Here is a 15,163-nt window from a genome sequence, read left to right on the forward strand (position 1 = left end):
CGCGCGAGGTGTGTGGGTCTGACGTCATACGAAGGCGGAAGTTTAAAACTGTTGGCGCTAACGTTACTGTTGCTGTCATTTCTTCACCAGTTTAACTTCAGCAAACACCTGAATCAGTCCACACCGTTATCAACACAGTCAGTAAGTCTTCTCTATGATAACTGTGATCAAATCATATTGTTGTTAGCTCGTCGTTACGTGTACAAGGACAAGCGCTGGATGCTGTTTCCATGGTGATGGAACTACGCGTTTAACGACAAACCACAAGCTAGCTGCTAGCTTGTTAGCTCCTCAATGGTCACTAATGTGATCAGATATAGAATAGAGATAGAATGTACTTTATTAATTCCCTAAGGGGGAAATTCAGGTGTCTGGCAGATAAAATGATAAAAATCACATAAAACAATTCATTCGTGTCTGTCAGCTCATCTCCCATTGGCTAGAGAGTTATGAAGCCTAATGGCTGCAGGGATGAATTCTTTTCTGTATCTCTCAGTCCTGCAGCGCAGACAGATGAGTCGTCCACTGCTGCTGTTTATCTGGTCCTCAAAGAAGTTGTGAAGTGGATGATCTGTGTAATTTAGCTTCTTCTGTGTGCATCTCTCCACCACAGCCCCCAGTGAGTCCAACCTGGTTCCAATCACAGTGCCAGCTCTTTTCACTAGTTTGTCCAGTCACCTTGCATCCTTGTGTTTTATACTGCTTCCCCAGCAGACTGCAGCATAGAATGACACACTTGCCACCACAGTCTGATAAAACATCTGCAGCATCTTTCTGCAGATGTCTAAGGATCTGAGCCTCCTTAAGGAAAAAGAGGCGGCTCTGCCCCTTCCTGTAGAGTGCATCTGTGTTAAGGGACCAGTACAACTTGTTGTCCAGGTGAACACCTAGATAATTGTAGGTTGGCACCACCTCGATGTCCACCCCTCAAATGTTAATTAAATGATGGCAGAGCCTGGATCTTTGGAAATCTACTATCATTTCCTTTGTCTTTGAGGAGTTCAGTAGGAGGCAGTTTTTGTGACTCCAGTCGCTGAAGGCTTTTTTCAGATCCTTGTATTCAGATTCCTGTCCGTTCTAGATACACGCGACAATTGCAGTATCATCTGAGTATTTCTTGTCTGCTGTGTTCAGTGTGAACAGGAATGGAGCCAGATATATCAGCGGAGTTTCAGCCACCTGCACTCCAAAGTTTTGGGCTTTTTAAAAACAATGGTGCCAGTGTTTTACAAGTGGAGTCTCTGTTGAGCCAGTCAAAACAAACTCCAGCATCAACAGGAGCATCTGGTTAGTAACAGTAAACTACAGGAGAGCACAGCTCTTGTTTGCTGGTCGAAATTTTTTTACACCCAGCTTTATTGACGTATTAGTTACTCAAATCATTTGTTCAGCTCTCTTTACAGGGACCCATGATGCCTGCCCTCAGCAAAGATTTCACACCCTTACACTGGACGAATTGAGGTATCTTGATCCATTGACTCTGTTGTTAAAGAAATAAACATCACAAATTATTAGCAAAATTCCATTGCTGCAGGACTGTTGCACATAACTTTTTGAATATAAAACAAAATGCCACTATTCCACACAGACCAAAGGCAAGGCAAGGCAAAGCAAGTTTATTCATAAAGCACCATTCATACAAAGAGCAATTCAAAGTGCTTTACAGAGTTAAAAACAAAAACCAGAACAGTAACAATCAACAAAAACATACAGCAAACACTTTACATTAAAATTAACAATAAAACATTAAATATTCAAATTTTATATGCGGCCATTATGTTTGATCTACTCTCTCTCTCTCTCTCTCTCTCTCTCTCTCTCTCTCTCTCTCTCTCTCTCTCTCTCTCTCTCTCTCTCTCTCTCTCTCTCTCTCTCTCTCTCTCTCTCTGTGTACTTATGTAAATTAACGTACATAGTAATTAGTGTTGGGTCTTGTTATTTATTTAAATTTGGACGCATTATTATAAATGATCAGCCCCCTTCGCTGCTCTGGAGTCCGTAACTTGCAGAGTCTTACTGTCCCGTCGGACACAGAATCACAACTGGCCTTGTCTTCACCGAAATGAACCCTTAAATTATTCGATTCATCTCAGAACTTCTTCCCAAGGATTAAGACTCACACATTGAATCTTTTCTGTGTCGAGTCGCAGCCCGAAGCTGGCTCAGACCCCTTGACACCCCCGCAGGGTGCCCGTATGCCCAACATTTAATTGTAGATCCAATATCAGGTTCATTCCATAACGCCATACCTTGTCAGAAAATATCCAATTTAAAATGTGACATGAAACAAACATAAACATGAAAACATAAAATATTTTAAAATCTAAGATCAAGAAAGAAAGAAAGTAAATTTAGATACAAAATTACATTAAAACTCAGTTTGTTAAAAGAAATTAAAAGTTTGTAGTTACAGAAATAAAAACTAAGGTTTAACAATGTGTTTGCATCCATTATTGAGCAGTGTAAGCAGCTAAAAAGAGGAATGCTTTTTAGTCTGTTTGGTCTGTTTTTTAATTGGGAAGGATTGTTGTATTTTGTTTAACCTTTTGAAAGGTTAATAACTTTCTTCTTAATAACCTTTCACTTCTCTTTATTTACACTGTAACCCCTGATCCGAACTCTAACATTCCTCTTGACATTTTTAAAATATTGAAAAGAAGGCTGTTCCACATTGCTGTCTCACCACTATGATTCTTGCTCTGTTACCACCACCTTTCTTTACAGTGAAGAACTCGATAGGCGCACCAAGGAAACCCAGAGGCTTCAGGAGGAGGTGGAATATGCAACCAAAGTTACTTTGGAGAGATTTGGATGCACATATGGCATCCACAGCTCACCTGGACAAAGATACCACAACCACAGCTTTAATGTCCGTGAGTACAAGCAGCTTCATCCAACATTTATTTATGTAACAGCAGCCAGAACGATTTATAAATAATTTGTCAACTAAAGGCCAGCTCATATCACTCTTTGTAACACCTACCTTGTGATTCAATGGCAGAGATCCAACCAGAGTGGTAAGGCTGAAGTTTTGTAACAGTTATCCATGTGATACTGGAATTAAGAGCACAGATGTGTCAGCAGGATGTCCCTCATAATATTCATAATAAATACTCACAGATTGTTTATGTCCTCTTCTGACAGATGACTCACCTGGGGATTCCTCTATTCCTTCAACCCACCAGCAGGCAGTGACTCAGCCTCTGGTCTGTGGTCTGGGTAGTTTAAGCCAAACTGGAGCCCAAAGAGATATCTGTTCTCCAAGAGAAGAAGTGTTTGAAAATGTAATAGATGACTGTTTGCAACAGCTGTCTGACTTGCAGCTCAACAAGGTTCTGCTTTCACTTGACACATTCATATTTTTAGTTTCATGTAGTCTGAATGACTGAATTGATATTTCTGTCTTAGTCATGTACTATTTTACCCTTGCAGACTCCTGATCCCCCCAAACAAGAGACGTTCAGTGTGGACAAAGCCGTTGTGAACCTGCAGACTAAATTACATAGAGTCCAGTTGGAGAGGGACGTACAGTCTGACCTCAGGTAAACACACTGATGAAATTTTCCTCTATAAAGAAAGTGTTCAAAATCCCCTTGACCCACAGATGTTTTCATTTGTAGATTGAAGGACTCGAGGACACATGTGTTTCAGATGGAAAAGATGCTCCACATGCTGGAGGAGCTGCAAAAGATCAAGAGGGCGGGGGACCAGAAGCTGCAGGAGACGGAGGAAGAGACGCTGGCCCTTAACGAGAAAGTAGCAACACTGGAAAGAAATGTAAAGGAGATGTACGATGCAATATTATCTAATGATAAACAAAGGGGACAAGATACCATCAAAAGTCCTGACACAGCCTTTGTTTCAAGTCAACTGAACCAGGCTGCCGATTTAACCGAATATTTAAACAACGTAACAAACAAGCTACAGGAGAGACCATTTTTGGTAAGTCAGTTACTGATCATTTTCAATACATTTCAACTTTCCCTCCCTTTATATCTGATATATTTTATTTTTTTATGGAAGACACAAGAACATCTGGGGAGTGAAGAAAGCAGAGGAGCAAATAAGCCAAAAGAAAGGTAATTTGTTGGGGAGCTACAGCAATTAGTTGAATTAAAAGTCAAGTTGGTTACTACAAAATAAGTGGACCACTATTTTTTATAAATTGGAAAATAGCTTCGGCCAATTTCCCTGTAAAAAGTCTCAGGATTTACAGATTTTCTCTTCTGTTCGTGGCAGCACTATTAATTAGAAAGGTGTTTGACTGTTGGTGGGATAAATCATGGATTTAAAATGCTACCATAGAACATTCAAAGTGTTTTTTTCAGTATTATGATATCTAAATATAAACCATGTGTGGTAATAAAGAAAAGATCATCAGGTTAATTTGTATGCATGTTAAAAGGATGTTAGCTCCTTATTTATAATTTGTACCATATAATTAATTGCATATTATGTAACATATAACTCATGAAGTGTTTGAGTTCATTTTTTCTAAAGGGGATTTGAAGATGTGTAACCCAGTATCCCAGTGTTATGTAGACATTTAGCCCCTGTCAGTCAATGTAGAGAAAAAACATTTATTTGTATTATTTATTTTTAACCAGGAAAGTCTCATCAAGATTAAAAAATCTCTTTTACAAGTGTCCTGACCAAGATCAGGAGCAGCAGCACTCTCCAGCCAACTTCATACCTTACTACCGTTCAATTACATTTGCCATCCTCCTCTGCATATCATGAAAACAGAACAAATTGCAGTAATTATAAAAGAATATGTCTTCCATATCCAAGATGTTTAATCACTTCATGTTGCTCTCCTATAGAATTGAAGACCTGATTGCAGGTCTTGGCCAGGAGATGGTGCTGTTGACTGACAAACTGAGCTCGTCAAAACACGACAGCATCAGTTTGAGTGTCAAACTGGAGATGTTAAAGTGAGTCTGTGTGTTGTCTGCCGCATATTAAAAAATCAGACGATGTTCAATCTCTGGAGAAATGTTTGTCTGTTAAATGTATTTGAAATCTCTTTATTCAGGGGGCTTGCAGAGAGACAGACATCACTGCACCAGTGTCAGGTCTGTGACCTTGAGTCTGCCATCTGCAGCCATAAAGATAAGGTGAGGAAGAGTGTGCATTAGAAGGAATACTAAAAGCAATGTCACTATGTTGCTGCTAAAAATCAATATGTAGTCGCTTAACCTGATGTTGAGATCTGAAAACCAAGGAGGTTGAGTAACACATGAGCTGCCAAGTGAGCCTACCAGGATTGTGCCGGCCTTTAATTCTAACCCTGATTATGAATGTAGAAAACAATGTGAAGTAAACTACTGTCTCGATATCTTCCATGCAAGAATCAAAAGCAGATTTTATTTTGGCTTTGTGAATGTAATTTATGATATTTGTAGGTGTGTTGTCTGGAACAGCAGCTCGTTCAGGCTCAGTCCCAGCTGGTGGATGCCCAAAGAGAGAGAGAGAGATCTTTACTACAAGCAGAGGAGCTTCAGTCCCAAATCTGCCAACTTCAGGTGCTACAGCAAACTGTTCTGTGAAAAACCTGTATTTGTGTGTGTCTTGGTCAGTCTACCAAAAGTCCTCTCACAGTGTGGATGTGTGGTTACAGTAAAAGTGGAGGCTAACTTTAGACAGTCCAGTTTAGATGTTTGCTTAAGGTTTGTGTAGCCAGATGATTATGTTGAAGTGTTAATAACCGGAGATGTGTAATCTGCTGGTCAAACAGCTTAAGACACAGGTGGGAGTCAAAGAGGATTGCCTGGCTCAGGTGGAGGCTCCTGTTAGTCACTCTGGTACACTGACAGACTAAACAGCCTGTCCACTTTGAATTATTATCAGCTGGGGTATCTCTGTGTGGCTTATTTTGGCTCGGTCAAGATATTTACATGACAGATGCTGTCGCTTGACTTCTTACACTTTACCCATTATGACCTGTGGTGTGTTCATGATGCTCTAACACACCAGGTCAAGGACAGGGTTCATGGGCAGGTTATGTTAAGGTTTGAGGTCTGGTTCATCTTCCTGTGATGCTGTTATGTTGTATGGAGAATCAACGGAAGAAAAGTGTGTGTGTAGTTTAATGAGGCAGAGGATTACAGTAGTACAGTATCACTGTGCTCTGTGAATATTAACAGTAATCAGGCCATGTGCCTTACATTGCTTACCTTTTATTGAGTACTTGAACATAACCTATGACGTTATAAAGTAAAAAAGTAAAGAAAAAAAAACATTTTTTCAGTCCTCTTGCTCTTTTTTTTAACCTCTTTTAAAAACACAGTGGTTACATAAGGAGAAAGAACGTTTTTGTAGTTACCAGATGTGTAACAATCCATCAGTTAGATGTTATTATCAATTCAATACTAATAATATTTAGTATCTTCAGTACAAAGTTAAAACACTGATGCATTTCATCTTTAAGAGACGCAGACGGATGTCTGCCAACCAATTGTAAAAGTATGTGTTAATGTATTAGTATGTGTATGTGTGTGTATACCTTTGTATACATATAGAATAGTACATTCATTAAAGTCGTTTTTAGTTTAATTTTTTTTTTTATTCTTTATTTTTGTTATTGGACAGCAGTTTGTTATACAGAGCATTGACATATAAAAGGGGGAATAATGTTCATTTCCTCTGCAGTCCTCCGTTTTTAAAGATTATTAGAACTAAATACAACCTGGGGGAGACGATACGTAAACACTAGAGTGAGCCAGAAACATTTCAGGGAGAGATAAGTGACAGAAAATCACACACAGAAAAACAAACAAACATGTAATTAGCTAAGATAAGACAGCATCACCAGGTCCTTGAATGGTATCGTCCACAAAATCTGTTTGCAGGGGTTTTACATGGTTAGTCCACTTGGTCCAGAGTTTAATAAATACATCCTTCTGAAGTTGTAAACAGAAAGTGATCCTTTCCATAACATAAATATAATTTATTATATAAATCCACTTAGTTTAAGTTTTTTAATCGTATGTGAATAACTGGTTATTTTAAATTTAGCTTATGCTATTGTCTCACAATGGTGGCAGGTATCTGAATTAAACTGAGTCAAAACTTTTTAGTGGCAGACCTTGGGAAATCTGAAAATGTTGTTAAGTTGTTAAAATAATCAATTAAATACATTAGCATGATGAAACTTTAGCCCTCTACAACCTTTAAAATCCTACAAGTCCAGATACAGCCTTTCACCAGTTTATAACCTGATGCTTCCATGACCTAGGTTTACACTATGACATGAAATATGCAATTAGTTCTGTTCTCATACCTTGTTGGTACTGCAGGCAAATGAGGATCTGCACATTTCCAATAAACACATACTAATCAGTTTAAATCAAATAGAAGCTCTTGTCACCTGTTGATCAATCAATCTGTGTAACTTTAAGTTTTGCTTTTAGTTTAAGTTTTGTTCTAAAGTCTGAATTGACCCCTTAGCTCACTACTTTGTCTCAATTTCCATGTGAGCGTGTAGAACCAGGTGTACCTGTTCATTTAGACTTACTTAAACCCAATGCCATCCATCCAAGAATAATAGAAGATGAAATACAGAGCTAGTTTCTCACTCTTGATGCAGACTATGTTTCATATGTTTATTATTTAGTGGTCCATGTGAATATAATCATCCCACTGTGCTGCCTGCTTTATCCTCTAGAGGTGCGGTGATCAGCAGCAGTGTGAGCTCCAGGAGGAGGTGAAGGTCCTGAGAGGACAGCTGGAGGCAGCCAGGGAGCAGCTTAGGAGAGGTGGGGAGGAAAAATCCTGCCTAGAGGCCCTGCTGGAGCAGAGGGCTCAGGAGGGGAGGAAATCCCAGGAACTCCTGAGGGAGAAAACCAAGGAACTCCAGCACAGGCAGCAAGAATCCCAGCAGGTATTAAACCACAGATGAGATCATACTTTCAAGATCTTATGAAACATGCCATTTAGATTATCTGTAACCCTGTGTGTAACTAAATGCCAGTTTTAATGAAATAAAACGATTTTTCAAGTATCTTGTCAGGCTCGATGTGGCTCAGAGACAGTGCCAGATCCTGCAGGCGGAAGAACAGACCCTGAGGCTGCAGCTGGATGACCGTGAGAGGATGCTTGACGATTTGAGGTTAGAGATGGAAAGTAGCATCCAGATGTCAGTGCAGCACAGCCGGGCCATCAACAACCTTCACCAAGAGAACAGCCTTCTTAGCAACCAGCTGAACCAACACAAGCAGGAGATGGAGCAGCGCAGGGTCAGGAGCGAGGCACAGCACTTCATTCAAACATGATTACATCACAGAAGGAAATTTATCCACCTTACATTACATGCTTAAGTAATCACTAACTCTTGCTCTTTGTCTCACCTCCTTCCTGTTTAGGCAGAATTAGAGCAGAATAAGTTAGACCTGGCTGCTGCTGATCAGGAGAGACGGCGACTACAGGTCTCAGTGGAAGAACAAAGACAGCGAGTTCAGGAGGAAACTCTAAAGAAACAGCAGCTCACTTCCCAGCTGGAAGTCCAGCACATGCAGTTCCTCACCCTCACTGGTGAGTTGAGCTTTGCCCAGAACCCAAGAACCAAATATACAACATTGGTACAAACTCTGTTTGTCATTTAATAATGACTGAATTTTATTTCTATGTCTGATTGGTAACATTAACACTGAGATCCAACAAAAATAACCTCATTCGAACTTAAACAGATTGTGTCTTAGTGGATATCCAATAATTCAATAAAAATAAATTTGTGCAGAACGAACAGGAAAGAACAAACTTTATTATTTAAAACATGAAAAGACTTTGATATTCTTTCTTAGTCCTTCTGAGTTTCTTAAAAAACACATGATAAATTGAGCCATCTGGTCTTCAATGAAATCTTTCATCCTCAGTGAACTCAAGGACTCTGAGCTTAGTGATGTTCATGCAACCAGGTCCTTTCATTCACCAGGGGTGACACGGGGCTGTTCCTAGAGAGAGTTCAGCTCTCACGGTTCTATGCCAAACCAAATGATCTTTTTGTCCTGCTGAGTTGGGAAAACAAAGAACCATGTTCAGTATGTTTTCACAGTCAACCAAGCCCTTCTATTGTAGTGTGTGTGTGTGTATCTAAGTGTGTGTTTCTTGCTGCAGGTTGTAATGTATGTGTTTATTTGGGCATGATTTCAGAGGAGCACCAGCAGCTGCAACAGCTCCACATCTGTAAGAGTGAGGAGCACGAGGGTGTGGCGCTGAAGCTTCAGAGTCAGCTAAGGAACACCCATAAGGAGCTTGACCAGGTCAGGAGCACCCTGAGAACCCTGGAAGGAGCTGATGGACACGGTTAGATCCATAGCAGGATTTAATTAAAAGATTTCATGTACAAAGAAATATCTGGGGGAATTCTTCTGATCTATGTGCAATGTGTGGAAAAGGGAACAGATAACAGTGACTTACTTTGAATTCTAAATAACCCATCAAGTCCTGCTTAAAAATAATCCTCCTCTGCTACATTCCAGTCTTTGAGATGTAATCTGTACAACCATCTGTCAATGATATGAGACAGTTCGGGGGTTTATCCTGTTGATATATTATGAGCATGATGATCTCTCTCACCTGATCACCTTCCTGCCCTCTTTCTGTCTGTTGGTCTCTTTGACTCTTGGGTTCATCTCTCTGCTGCAGGCCTCCAAGTAGCCATGGAGATGCAGAGGAAGATCACAGTCAGGAGAGAGCAGTTTGACTCTCTGCAGAGCAAAATCCAACATTCAGAGGAGACAATTGAGAAGCTGCATCAGGTACAAAAAGCTGTAGATCTTTCATGTTTGGCATAGTATGTTTAGCATGTCGTAACCAGTTACTGTATTTCTTGTATTTCAAGGGGCTGAGGGAGGGAGTTAAACCTCAGGCTGCTGCTTCTAGGACTTCTACTTATTATCCCCTTTTCTCTTAGACATTTCAAGTTTTTCTACAGAGGCTACTTTGCTCAGTATTTAGCATATACAGACTTCTGCAACTACAAAATAACATATACGAAATCAAACATGGCCACTACCTCATCCAACTCTTTGCTGAAGTCGTACTTATAATCTATAATTTACAGAATTTCTGATTTGCACTTAAGTAATAGACTAATTCAATTGTAATTATCTTCAAGCTACTTCAATGATTCATATGTTTAAGCAAACAAAGACAATTTCCCACATTGCAAAAAGTACATTTCCTACCTGCACCAGCCCTGAAAACAAAAATATTCTCACATGCATTTTCACATATCAACACCATCCTCTCTGCGTTCCATCCAGGAGAAGCGCCAACAGAGCCTCCAGCACCAGCAGCAGCTCCAGGAGCTTACATTCATTAGAGAGGAGAAGAGACAACTCCGCAGTGAACTAGAGGCCCTTCACTCAAATGACAAACAGCTGAGGGAACGGATTGGCAGGCTGGAGGCAATCCTTCACAAGGTGAGGCCCATTTACACCTTTTTCTGGTCCTTATTTATTGCCAAATAACATCTGGTGTTAAGAGCAGCCTGGATAAGGTGATGATGGACTGAAATGTTTTGAGGGTTTTAAGTCAAAACAGACAACACCAGAGACATCATTAAAAAATGTTGTTCGAATAACTTTTTCATCCAGAGATTTAATGTGAAATCTCTACAAGTTTTTGACGCCACTCCCTCCCTAAATAGTTACCAACTCCCCCTAAAACATGAAAAAGAAATTATCTTTACATATATTTGGTTTGAAAAAATCTTATCTGTCTTGTTCTCTTTGTTTTTTTTTTCTGTGTTTTTTTAATGTCAGATGTCAGAGAGCTTTGCAGACTGTCAAGACTTCATCCAGCTGCAGGAGCAGGACTTTATCCGACTCAAAATCCAACACACCCTGGACCTGAAGGTAGAACTGATAACATACAGAGAGTTGTTTTGTGAGTGGGGGTAAAGGTTCATCCAACAAACACTTTACATGGGTAGATATATAAACACATTTGATGTACAGTACACAAAGTGCTGTAGGGCTGCTTTCTCGTGCATGTCTGATAGCAATGTGTCTATCTGATCAGACTTAATCTATGGCTTTTATTTCTAAAGAGAACTGTGAGCTGTTATCAATTTTATCTCATCCTCAGGAGCTACAAGGTCAAAACTTTATAGCAAATGTACCTCCATCTGACCCGGACTCCCCGTCCTCATCTGCACTCACTGCTCCACCCTCTTCCCAGCAAGCCTTCAACACTCACATAACGGTAAAGTCAGCATTTCTGTATAACTCCGTCTATCTCCTACAGCCCGAGCCAATAAACCACATGTGTGAACCATTGTTTATTTGGCTGCCCAGACCTGAGCTCAGCACATCTGCTGCGCCTTCAAATCAAAAACATGCTCATCACTACATTCCTGTGGCAAGAAGAGAAACCTGACTGTTAATCATTTCACAACAGTAGCAACGTACTGTTTTGTTTGTCTTGTGTGGTTGGTGCTTACACATAATAATAATTAATAATAAAAAAAAAGCTCACTGTCACAAATGATTTCCTGCATTCTCTGGTCGGGCTATTTTGATACAGGCTAATATCACCACAGCATGCACTGACATTGTCTCTGTCTCTCCTCCTCCTCCTCAAAGCAGCAGAAAGAGATCCCCGTCAGGGAGTTCAGGTCTCTCGTCAAAGATCTGCGAGGGGTGATTTCAGAGAACCACAGACCACACACAGAACACACCGCCACCCGCAGCAGCTTCCTCAGGAGGAGGTCCGCACCGGAGAAAGAGCACACGACCACATCGTACGTTCCCACACACTGCAGGGATTAACTTGGTTCTTAGGCTAGCTTAGGTCACATCTGAAGATCATGTGATGCTACCATTAGAGCAGGAAACCACTTGAAGGGGGAGTTTTCTCTACATGAGCATCCACCTTAATATTTTAACTGCTTTTACTGGGAAATTCTAAATACACAACCTTGTAACTCGTGATGTTATGATCTTGAGTAATGTTTAATTGTATATTTTGATATTTCCCTGCATCCTGCAGAAGTGACAAGGACAAAGCAGTGAGAGCTTCTTCAAGACTAAGAAGAAAAACCTGCGGCAGGTAGGAAGTTAACCCCAACCCCCCGAAGCTGTTGTTTTTGTTTGCATCCTTTGAACGTGACTTGCATTTCTTGAGGCACTGACATAATCACACCACCGTCCCACGTGACCCTTTTTACCCCTCATGCAACATGCAATGCGCCAGAGGCTAAGTGCTAAAGTCTTGTAATGTCATGTAATGGATGTCTTGTGCTTTCGGCAACACTTTCTCCACACAGTGAGCCACATGTTCTGAAGACGGCTGAGCAGAACGGAAAAACAGTCAACTACAAATCCTTCCGTGAAAGTGAGTGTTCACAACAAAGAACTTTCCTTTTCCCAGATATATTTAAGTTTCCTGTTACCCATTTTATAAAAGGAGGGTTACCTGCCTTATATCATCCAAGATTTAACAATAATTTTATTGAGCAAAAAAGTCAGATGACAAAAAATTACCTTTTTTAATGGTTTATTTAAGAGCAGACATTTTAAATGAGTAAATATACAAGGTTAACATACACCAGAACACCAATTACATCAAATTGTGAATCTTTGTCGTTGGCTATATTTCTCTGACACTTACATTATGACTCAAGGCTGTGGTATTTCAAGTCCAGCTGCTGCGGGGAAGTACAGTTCCTCCTCACAGCTCCTCTCACTGGGCCGGAGGTCACCCGTCCACTCTCTCCTGACCTCTGACCCAAACAGCCACCAGTGACCAACACAACAAGACACAACAGACCTGAGGCTGGCTCCTCTTATCAGTAAGTTGTTCACGTATATTCACAGCCCTTTGTTAAAATAGTCTAACACCAGTGTGTAAGAATAATTAAACAGAAACATCACACATGAACAAGGATCTTAGTTGTAGGTCTGTGTTTGAATGGACTGAGTTGTCGGTGGGTTTTCCTTTAAGATGTCAATTGAGAGAGTCATCTGAGTAATATTCACTCAAAAATCACACACATACACTTTAGACAGACAAGCAGTTTCAATTTATTGATATTGATCATATCACCAATGGTATGGCTGCCCCAAATATAATTGTGAAATAAGCTGGTAGTGTCTGCAGGATGCATTGATGCAACTTTTATCCTTGTTTCCATAAAGTTTTGTGTATCTTATCGACTGATGTCTTTCCTTTTTTGTCTTTCAGGGCTACATTTTTTATTTTTAAAAGGCTCCCCAGATGAAGTTGTCAAACAATTGTTTTATAAAAACCAACAATCAGGTGTATTTCTGTAATTTATTTTAAATAAATGTTTAAAATATTACTGCGTATGACGTTTCATTGATCAGAAATCCACTCAGTTTATCCAGCATGATTTAAAGACTGAGATGTGTTTAACAATAATGTAACATCTTTATCTGTCCTATCATATGTATGCATCATTTACACTAACAGTAAAGCCTGACTCACTCTGAGTCATCTATGTTCCCTTTTTTGCTTTTACTTAGTCCCTTTTTTTAACAGTGTGATTGTGAAGAACATTTCCTGCATACTAAGGTGGTGGACCCATACCCTGGTCTATTGAAACCCCTCCTCCTCTAGATACAGTTGAAACCAGAAGTTTACATACACTGTATAAAAAGACACATACTCTTTTTTTCTCTCACTGTCTGACATCAAATTAGACTAAACTTTTCTTATTTCCGGTCTTTTAGGATTACCAAAATTATTTCTATTTGCTAAATGATAGAATAATGAGAGAGATCATTTATTAGACATTTTAGTATTATTTTCTTCAAAGTCAAAAGTTTACATACATTTCCAGTATTTGGTTGCATTGCCTTTAAACTGTATTACTTGGGTCAAACATTTTGGGTAACCTTCTCCAAGCCTCTCACAACAGTTTGCTGGAATTTTGTCCCCTTCCTCCTGACAGAACTGTTGTAACTGAATCAGGTTTGTAGGCCGTCTTGCTCGCACATGGCTTTTTAGATCTGCCTACAGATTTTCTCTGGGATTGAGATCAGGGCTTTGTGATGGCCACTCCAAAGCATTGACTCTGTTGTCCTTAAGCCACTTTGTTATTAATGTGGCAGTATGCTTAGGGTCATTGTCCATTTGGAAGACCCATTTGCGCCCAAGCTTTAACTTTCTGGCTCATGTCTTGGGATGTTGCTTCAATATTTCCACATAATGTTCTTTCTTCATGATGCCATCTATTTTGTGAAGAGCACCAGTCCCTCCTGCAGCAAAATACCCCCACAACATGATGCTGACACCCCCATACTTCGCAGTTGGGATGGTGTTCTCAGGTTTGCAAGCTTCCCCCTTTTTCCTCCAAATGTATCGATGGTCATTATGGCCAAACAGTTCAGTTTTCCTTTCATCAGACCACAGGACATGTCTCCAAAAAAGAAGGTCTTTGTCCCTGTGTGCATTTGCAAACTGTAATCTGGCCTTTTTATGTTGCTTTCTGAGTAATGGCTTCTTCCTTGCTGAGTAGCCTTTCAGCCCACGTCGGTGCAGGACTTGTTTGACCGTGGACAATGACACTTTCTCACCAGCTTCAGCCAGCATCTTCACAAGGTCTTCTGCTTTTGTTCTGGGGTTGATTCACACATTTCGCACCAATAAAAGTTAATCTCTGGGACACAGAAGCTGTGTCCTTCCTGAGCGGTATGATACCTGGACATTCCCATGGTGTTTATACTTGCGTATAATTGTTTGTACAGATGAACGTGGCACCTTCAGGCAGCTGGAAATTGTACCCAAGGATGAACCAGAGTTGTGGAGGTTGACAATTCTCTTCCTGATATCTTGGCTGATTTATTTTGATTTTCCCATGATGTCTCACAAGGAAGCAGTGTGTTTGAGTTGTGCCTTTAAAATACATCCACAGGTGTGCCTCCAATTAACTCAATAGTTGTCAATTAACCTATCAAAAGCTTCCAGAGCCATGAAATCATCTTCCCGGCTTTCCCAAACTGTTTAAAGGCACAGTAATCTTAGTGTATGTAAACTTTTGACTTTGAAGAAAGTAATACTAATACCTTTAATAAATTCTCTCTCTCATTATTCTGAAATTTAGCAAATAGAAATAATTTTGGTAATCTTAACTGACCTATAACAAGAAACTTTAGTCTAATTTAATGTCAGACAGTGAAACAAAAACAATTATGTG

At 40.0% G+C, this 15,163-nt stretch overlaps 1 protein-coding gene across 6 annotated transcripts in view; it reads left to right on the plus strand.

Moving 5' to 3' along the window:
* The first annotated feature begins 3 nt into the window (after positions 1-3).
* The window catches only part of LOC117818814 (coiled-coil domain-containing protein 158-like), a 23,395-nt gene continuing 8,235 nt past the window's right edge, over positions 4-15,163 (plus strand). Inside the window, exons 1-24 of one of the 6 annotated variants that reach the window (XM_034691905.1) lie at positions 4-141; positions 1,135-1,287; positions 1,392-1,461; positions 2,725-2,873; positions 3,145-3,332; positions 3,433-3,542; positions 3,621-3,942; positions 4,024-4,079; positions 4,824-4,934; positions 5,036-5,117; positions 5,424-5,525; positions 7,667-7,882; positions 8,001-8,237; positions 8,364-8,532; positions 9,151-9,303; positions 9,646-9,758; positions 10,266-10,424; positions 10,767-10,859; positions 11,092-11,208; positions 11,589-11,746; positions 11,995-12,054; positions 12,272-12,339; positions 12,629-12,796; positions 13,189-13,306. In XM_034691905.1, coding sequence (XP_034547796.1) covers positions 1,146-1,287; positions 1,392-1,461; positions 2,725-2,873; positions 3,145-3,332; positions 3,433-3,542; positions 3,621-3,942; positions 4,024-4,079; positions 4,824-4,934; positions 5,036-5,117; positions 5,424-5,525; positions 7,667-7,882; positions 8,001-8,237; positions 8,364-8,532; positions 9,151-9,303; positions 9,646-9,758; positions 10,266-10,424; positions 10,767-10,859; positions 11,092-11,208; positions 11,589-11,746; positions 11,995-12,054; positions 12,272-12,339; positions 12,629-12,750 — 2,997 coding nt within the window. In that variant the 5' untranslated portion in view covers positions 4-141; positions 1,135-1,145 and the 3' untranslated portion in view covers positions 12,751-12,796; positions 13,189-13,306. Of the gene's footprint in view, positions 142-1,134; positions 1,288-1,391; positions 1,462-2,724; positions 2,874-3,144; positions 3,333-3,432; positions 3,543-3,620; positions 3,943-4,023; positions 4,080-4,823; positions 4,935-5,035; positions 5,118-5,405; positions 5,526-7,666; positions 7,883-8,000; positions 8,238-8,363; positions 8,533-9,150; positions 9,304-9,645; positions 9,759-10,265; positions 10,425-10,766; positions 10,860-11,091; positions 11,209-11,588; positions 11,747-11,994; positions 12,055-12,271; positions 12,340-12,628; positions 12,797-13,188; positions 13,307-15,163 lie in introns of those variants that run through there. The other 5 variants (XM_034691901.1, XM_034691902.1, XM_034691903.1 and 2 more) reach the window with 5 other exon arrangements.

The sequence above is a fragment of the Notolabrus celidotus genome, chromosome 9 (assembly GCF_009762535.1).
Source record: "Notolabrus celidotus isolate fNotCel1 chromosome 9, fNotCel1.pri, whole genome shotgun sequence".
Classification (NCBI taxonomy): Eukaryota; Metazoa; Chordata; class Actinopteri; order Labriformes; family Labridae; genus Notolabrus; species Notolabrus celidotus.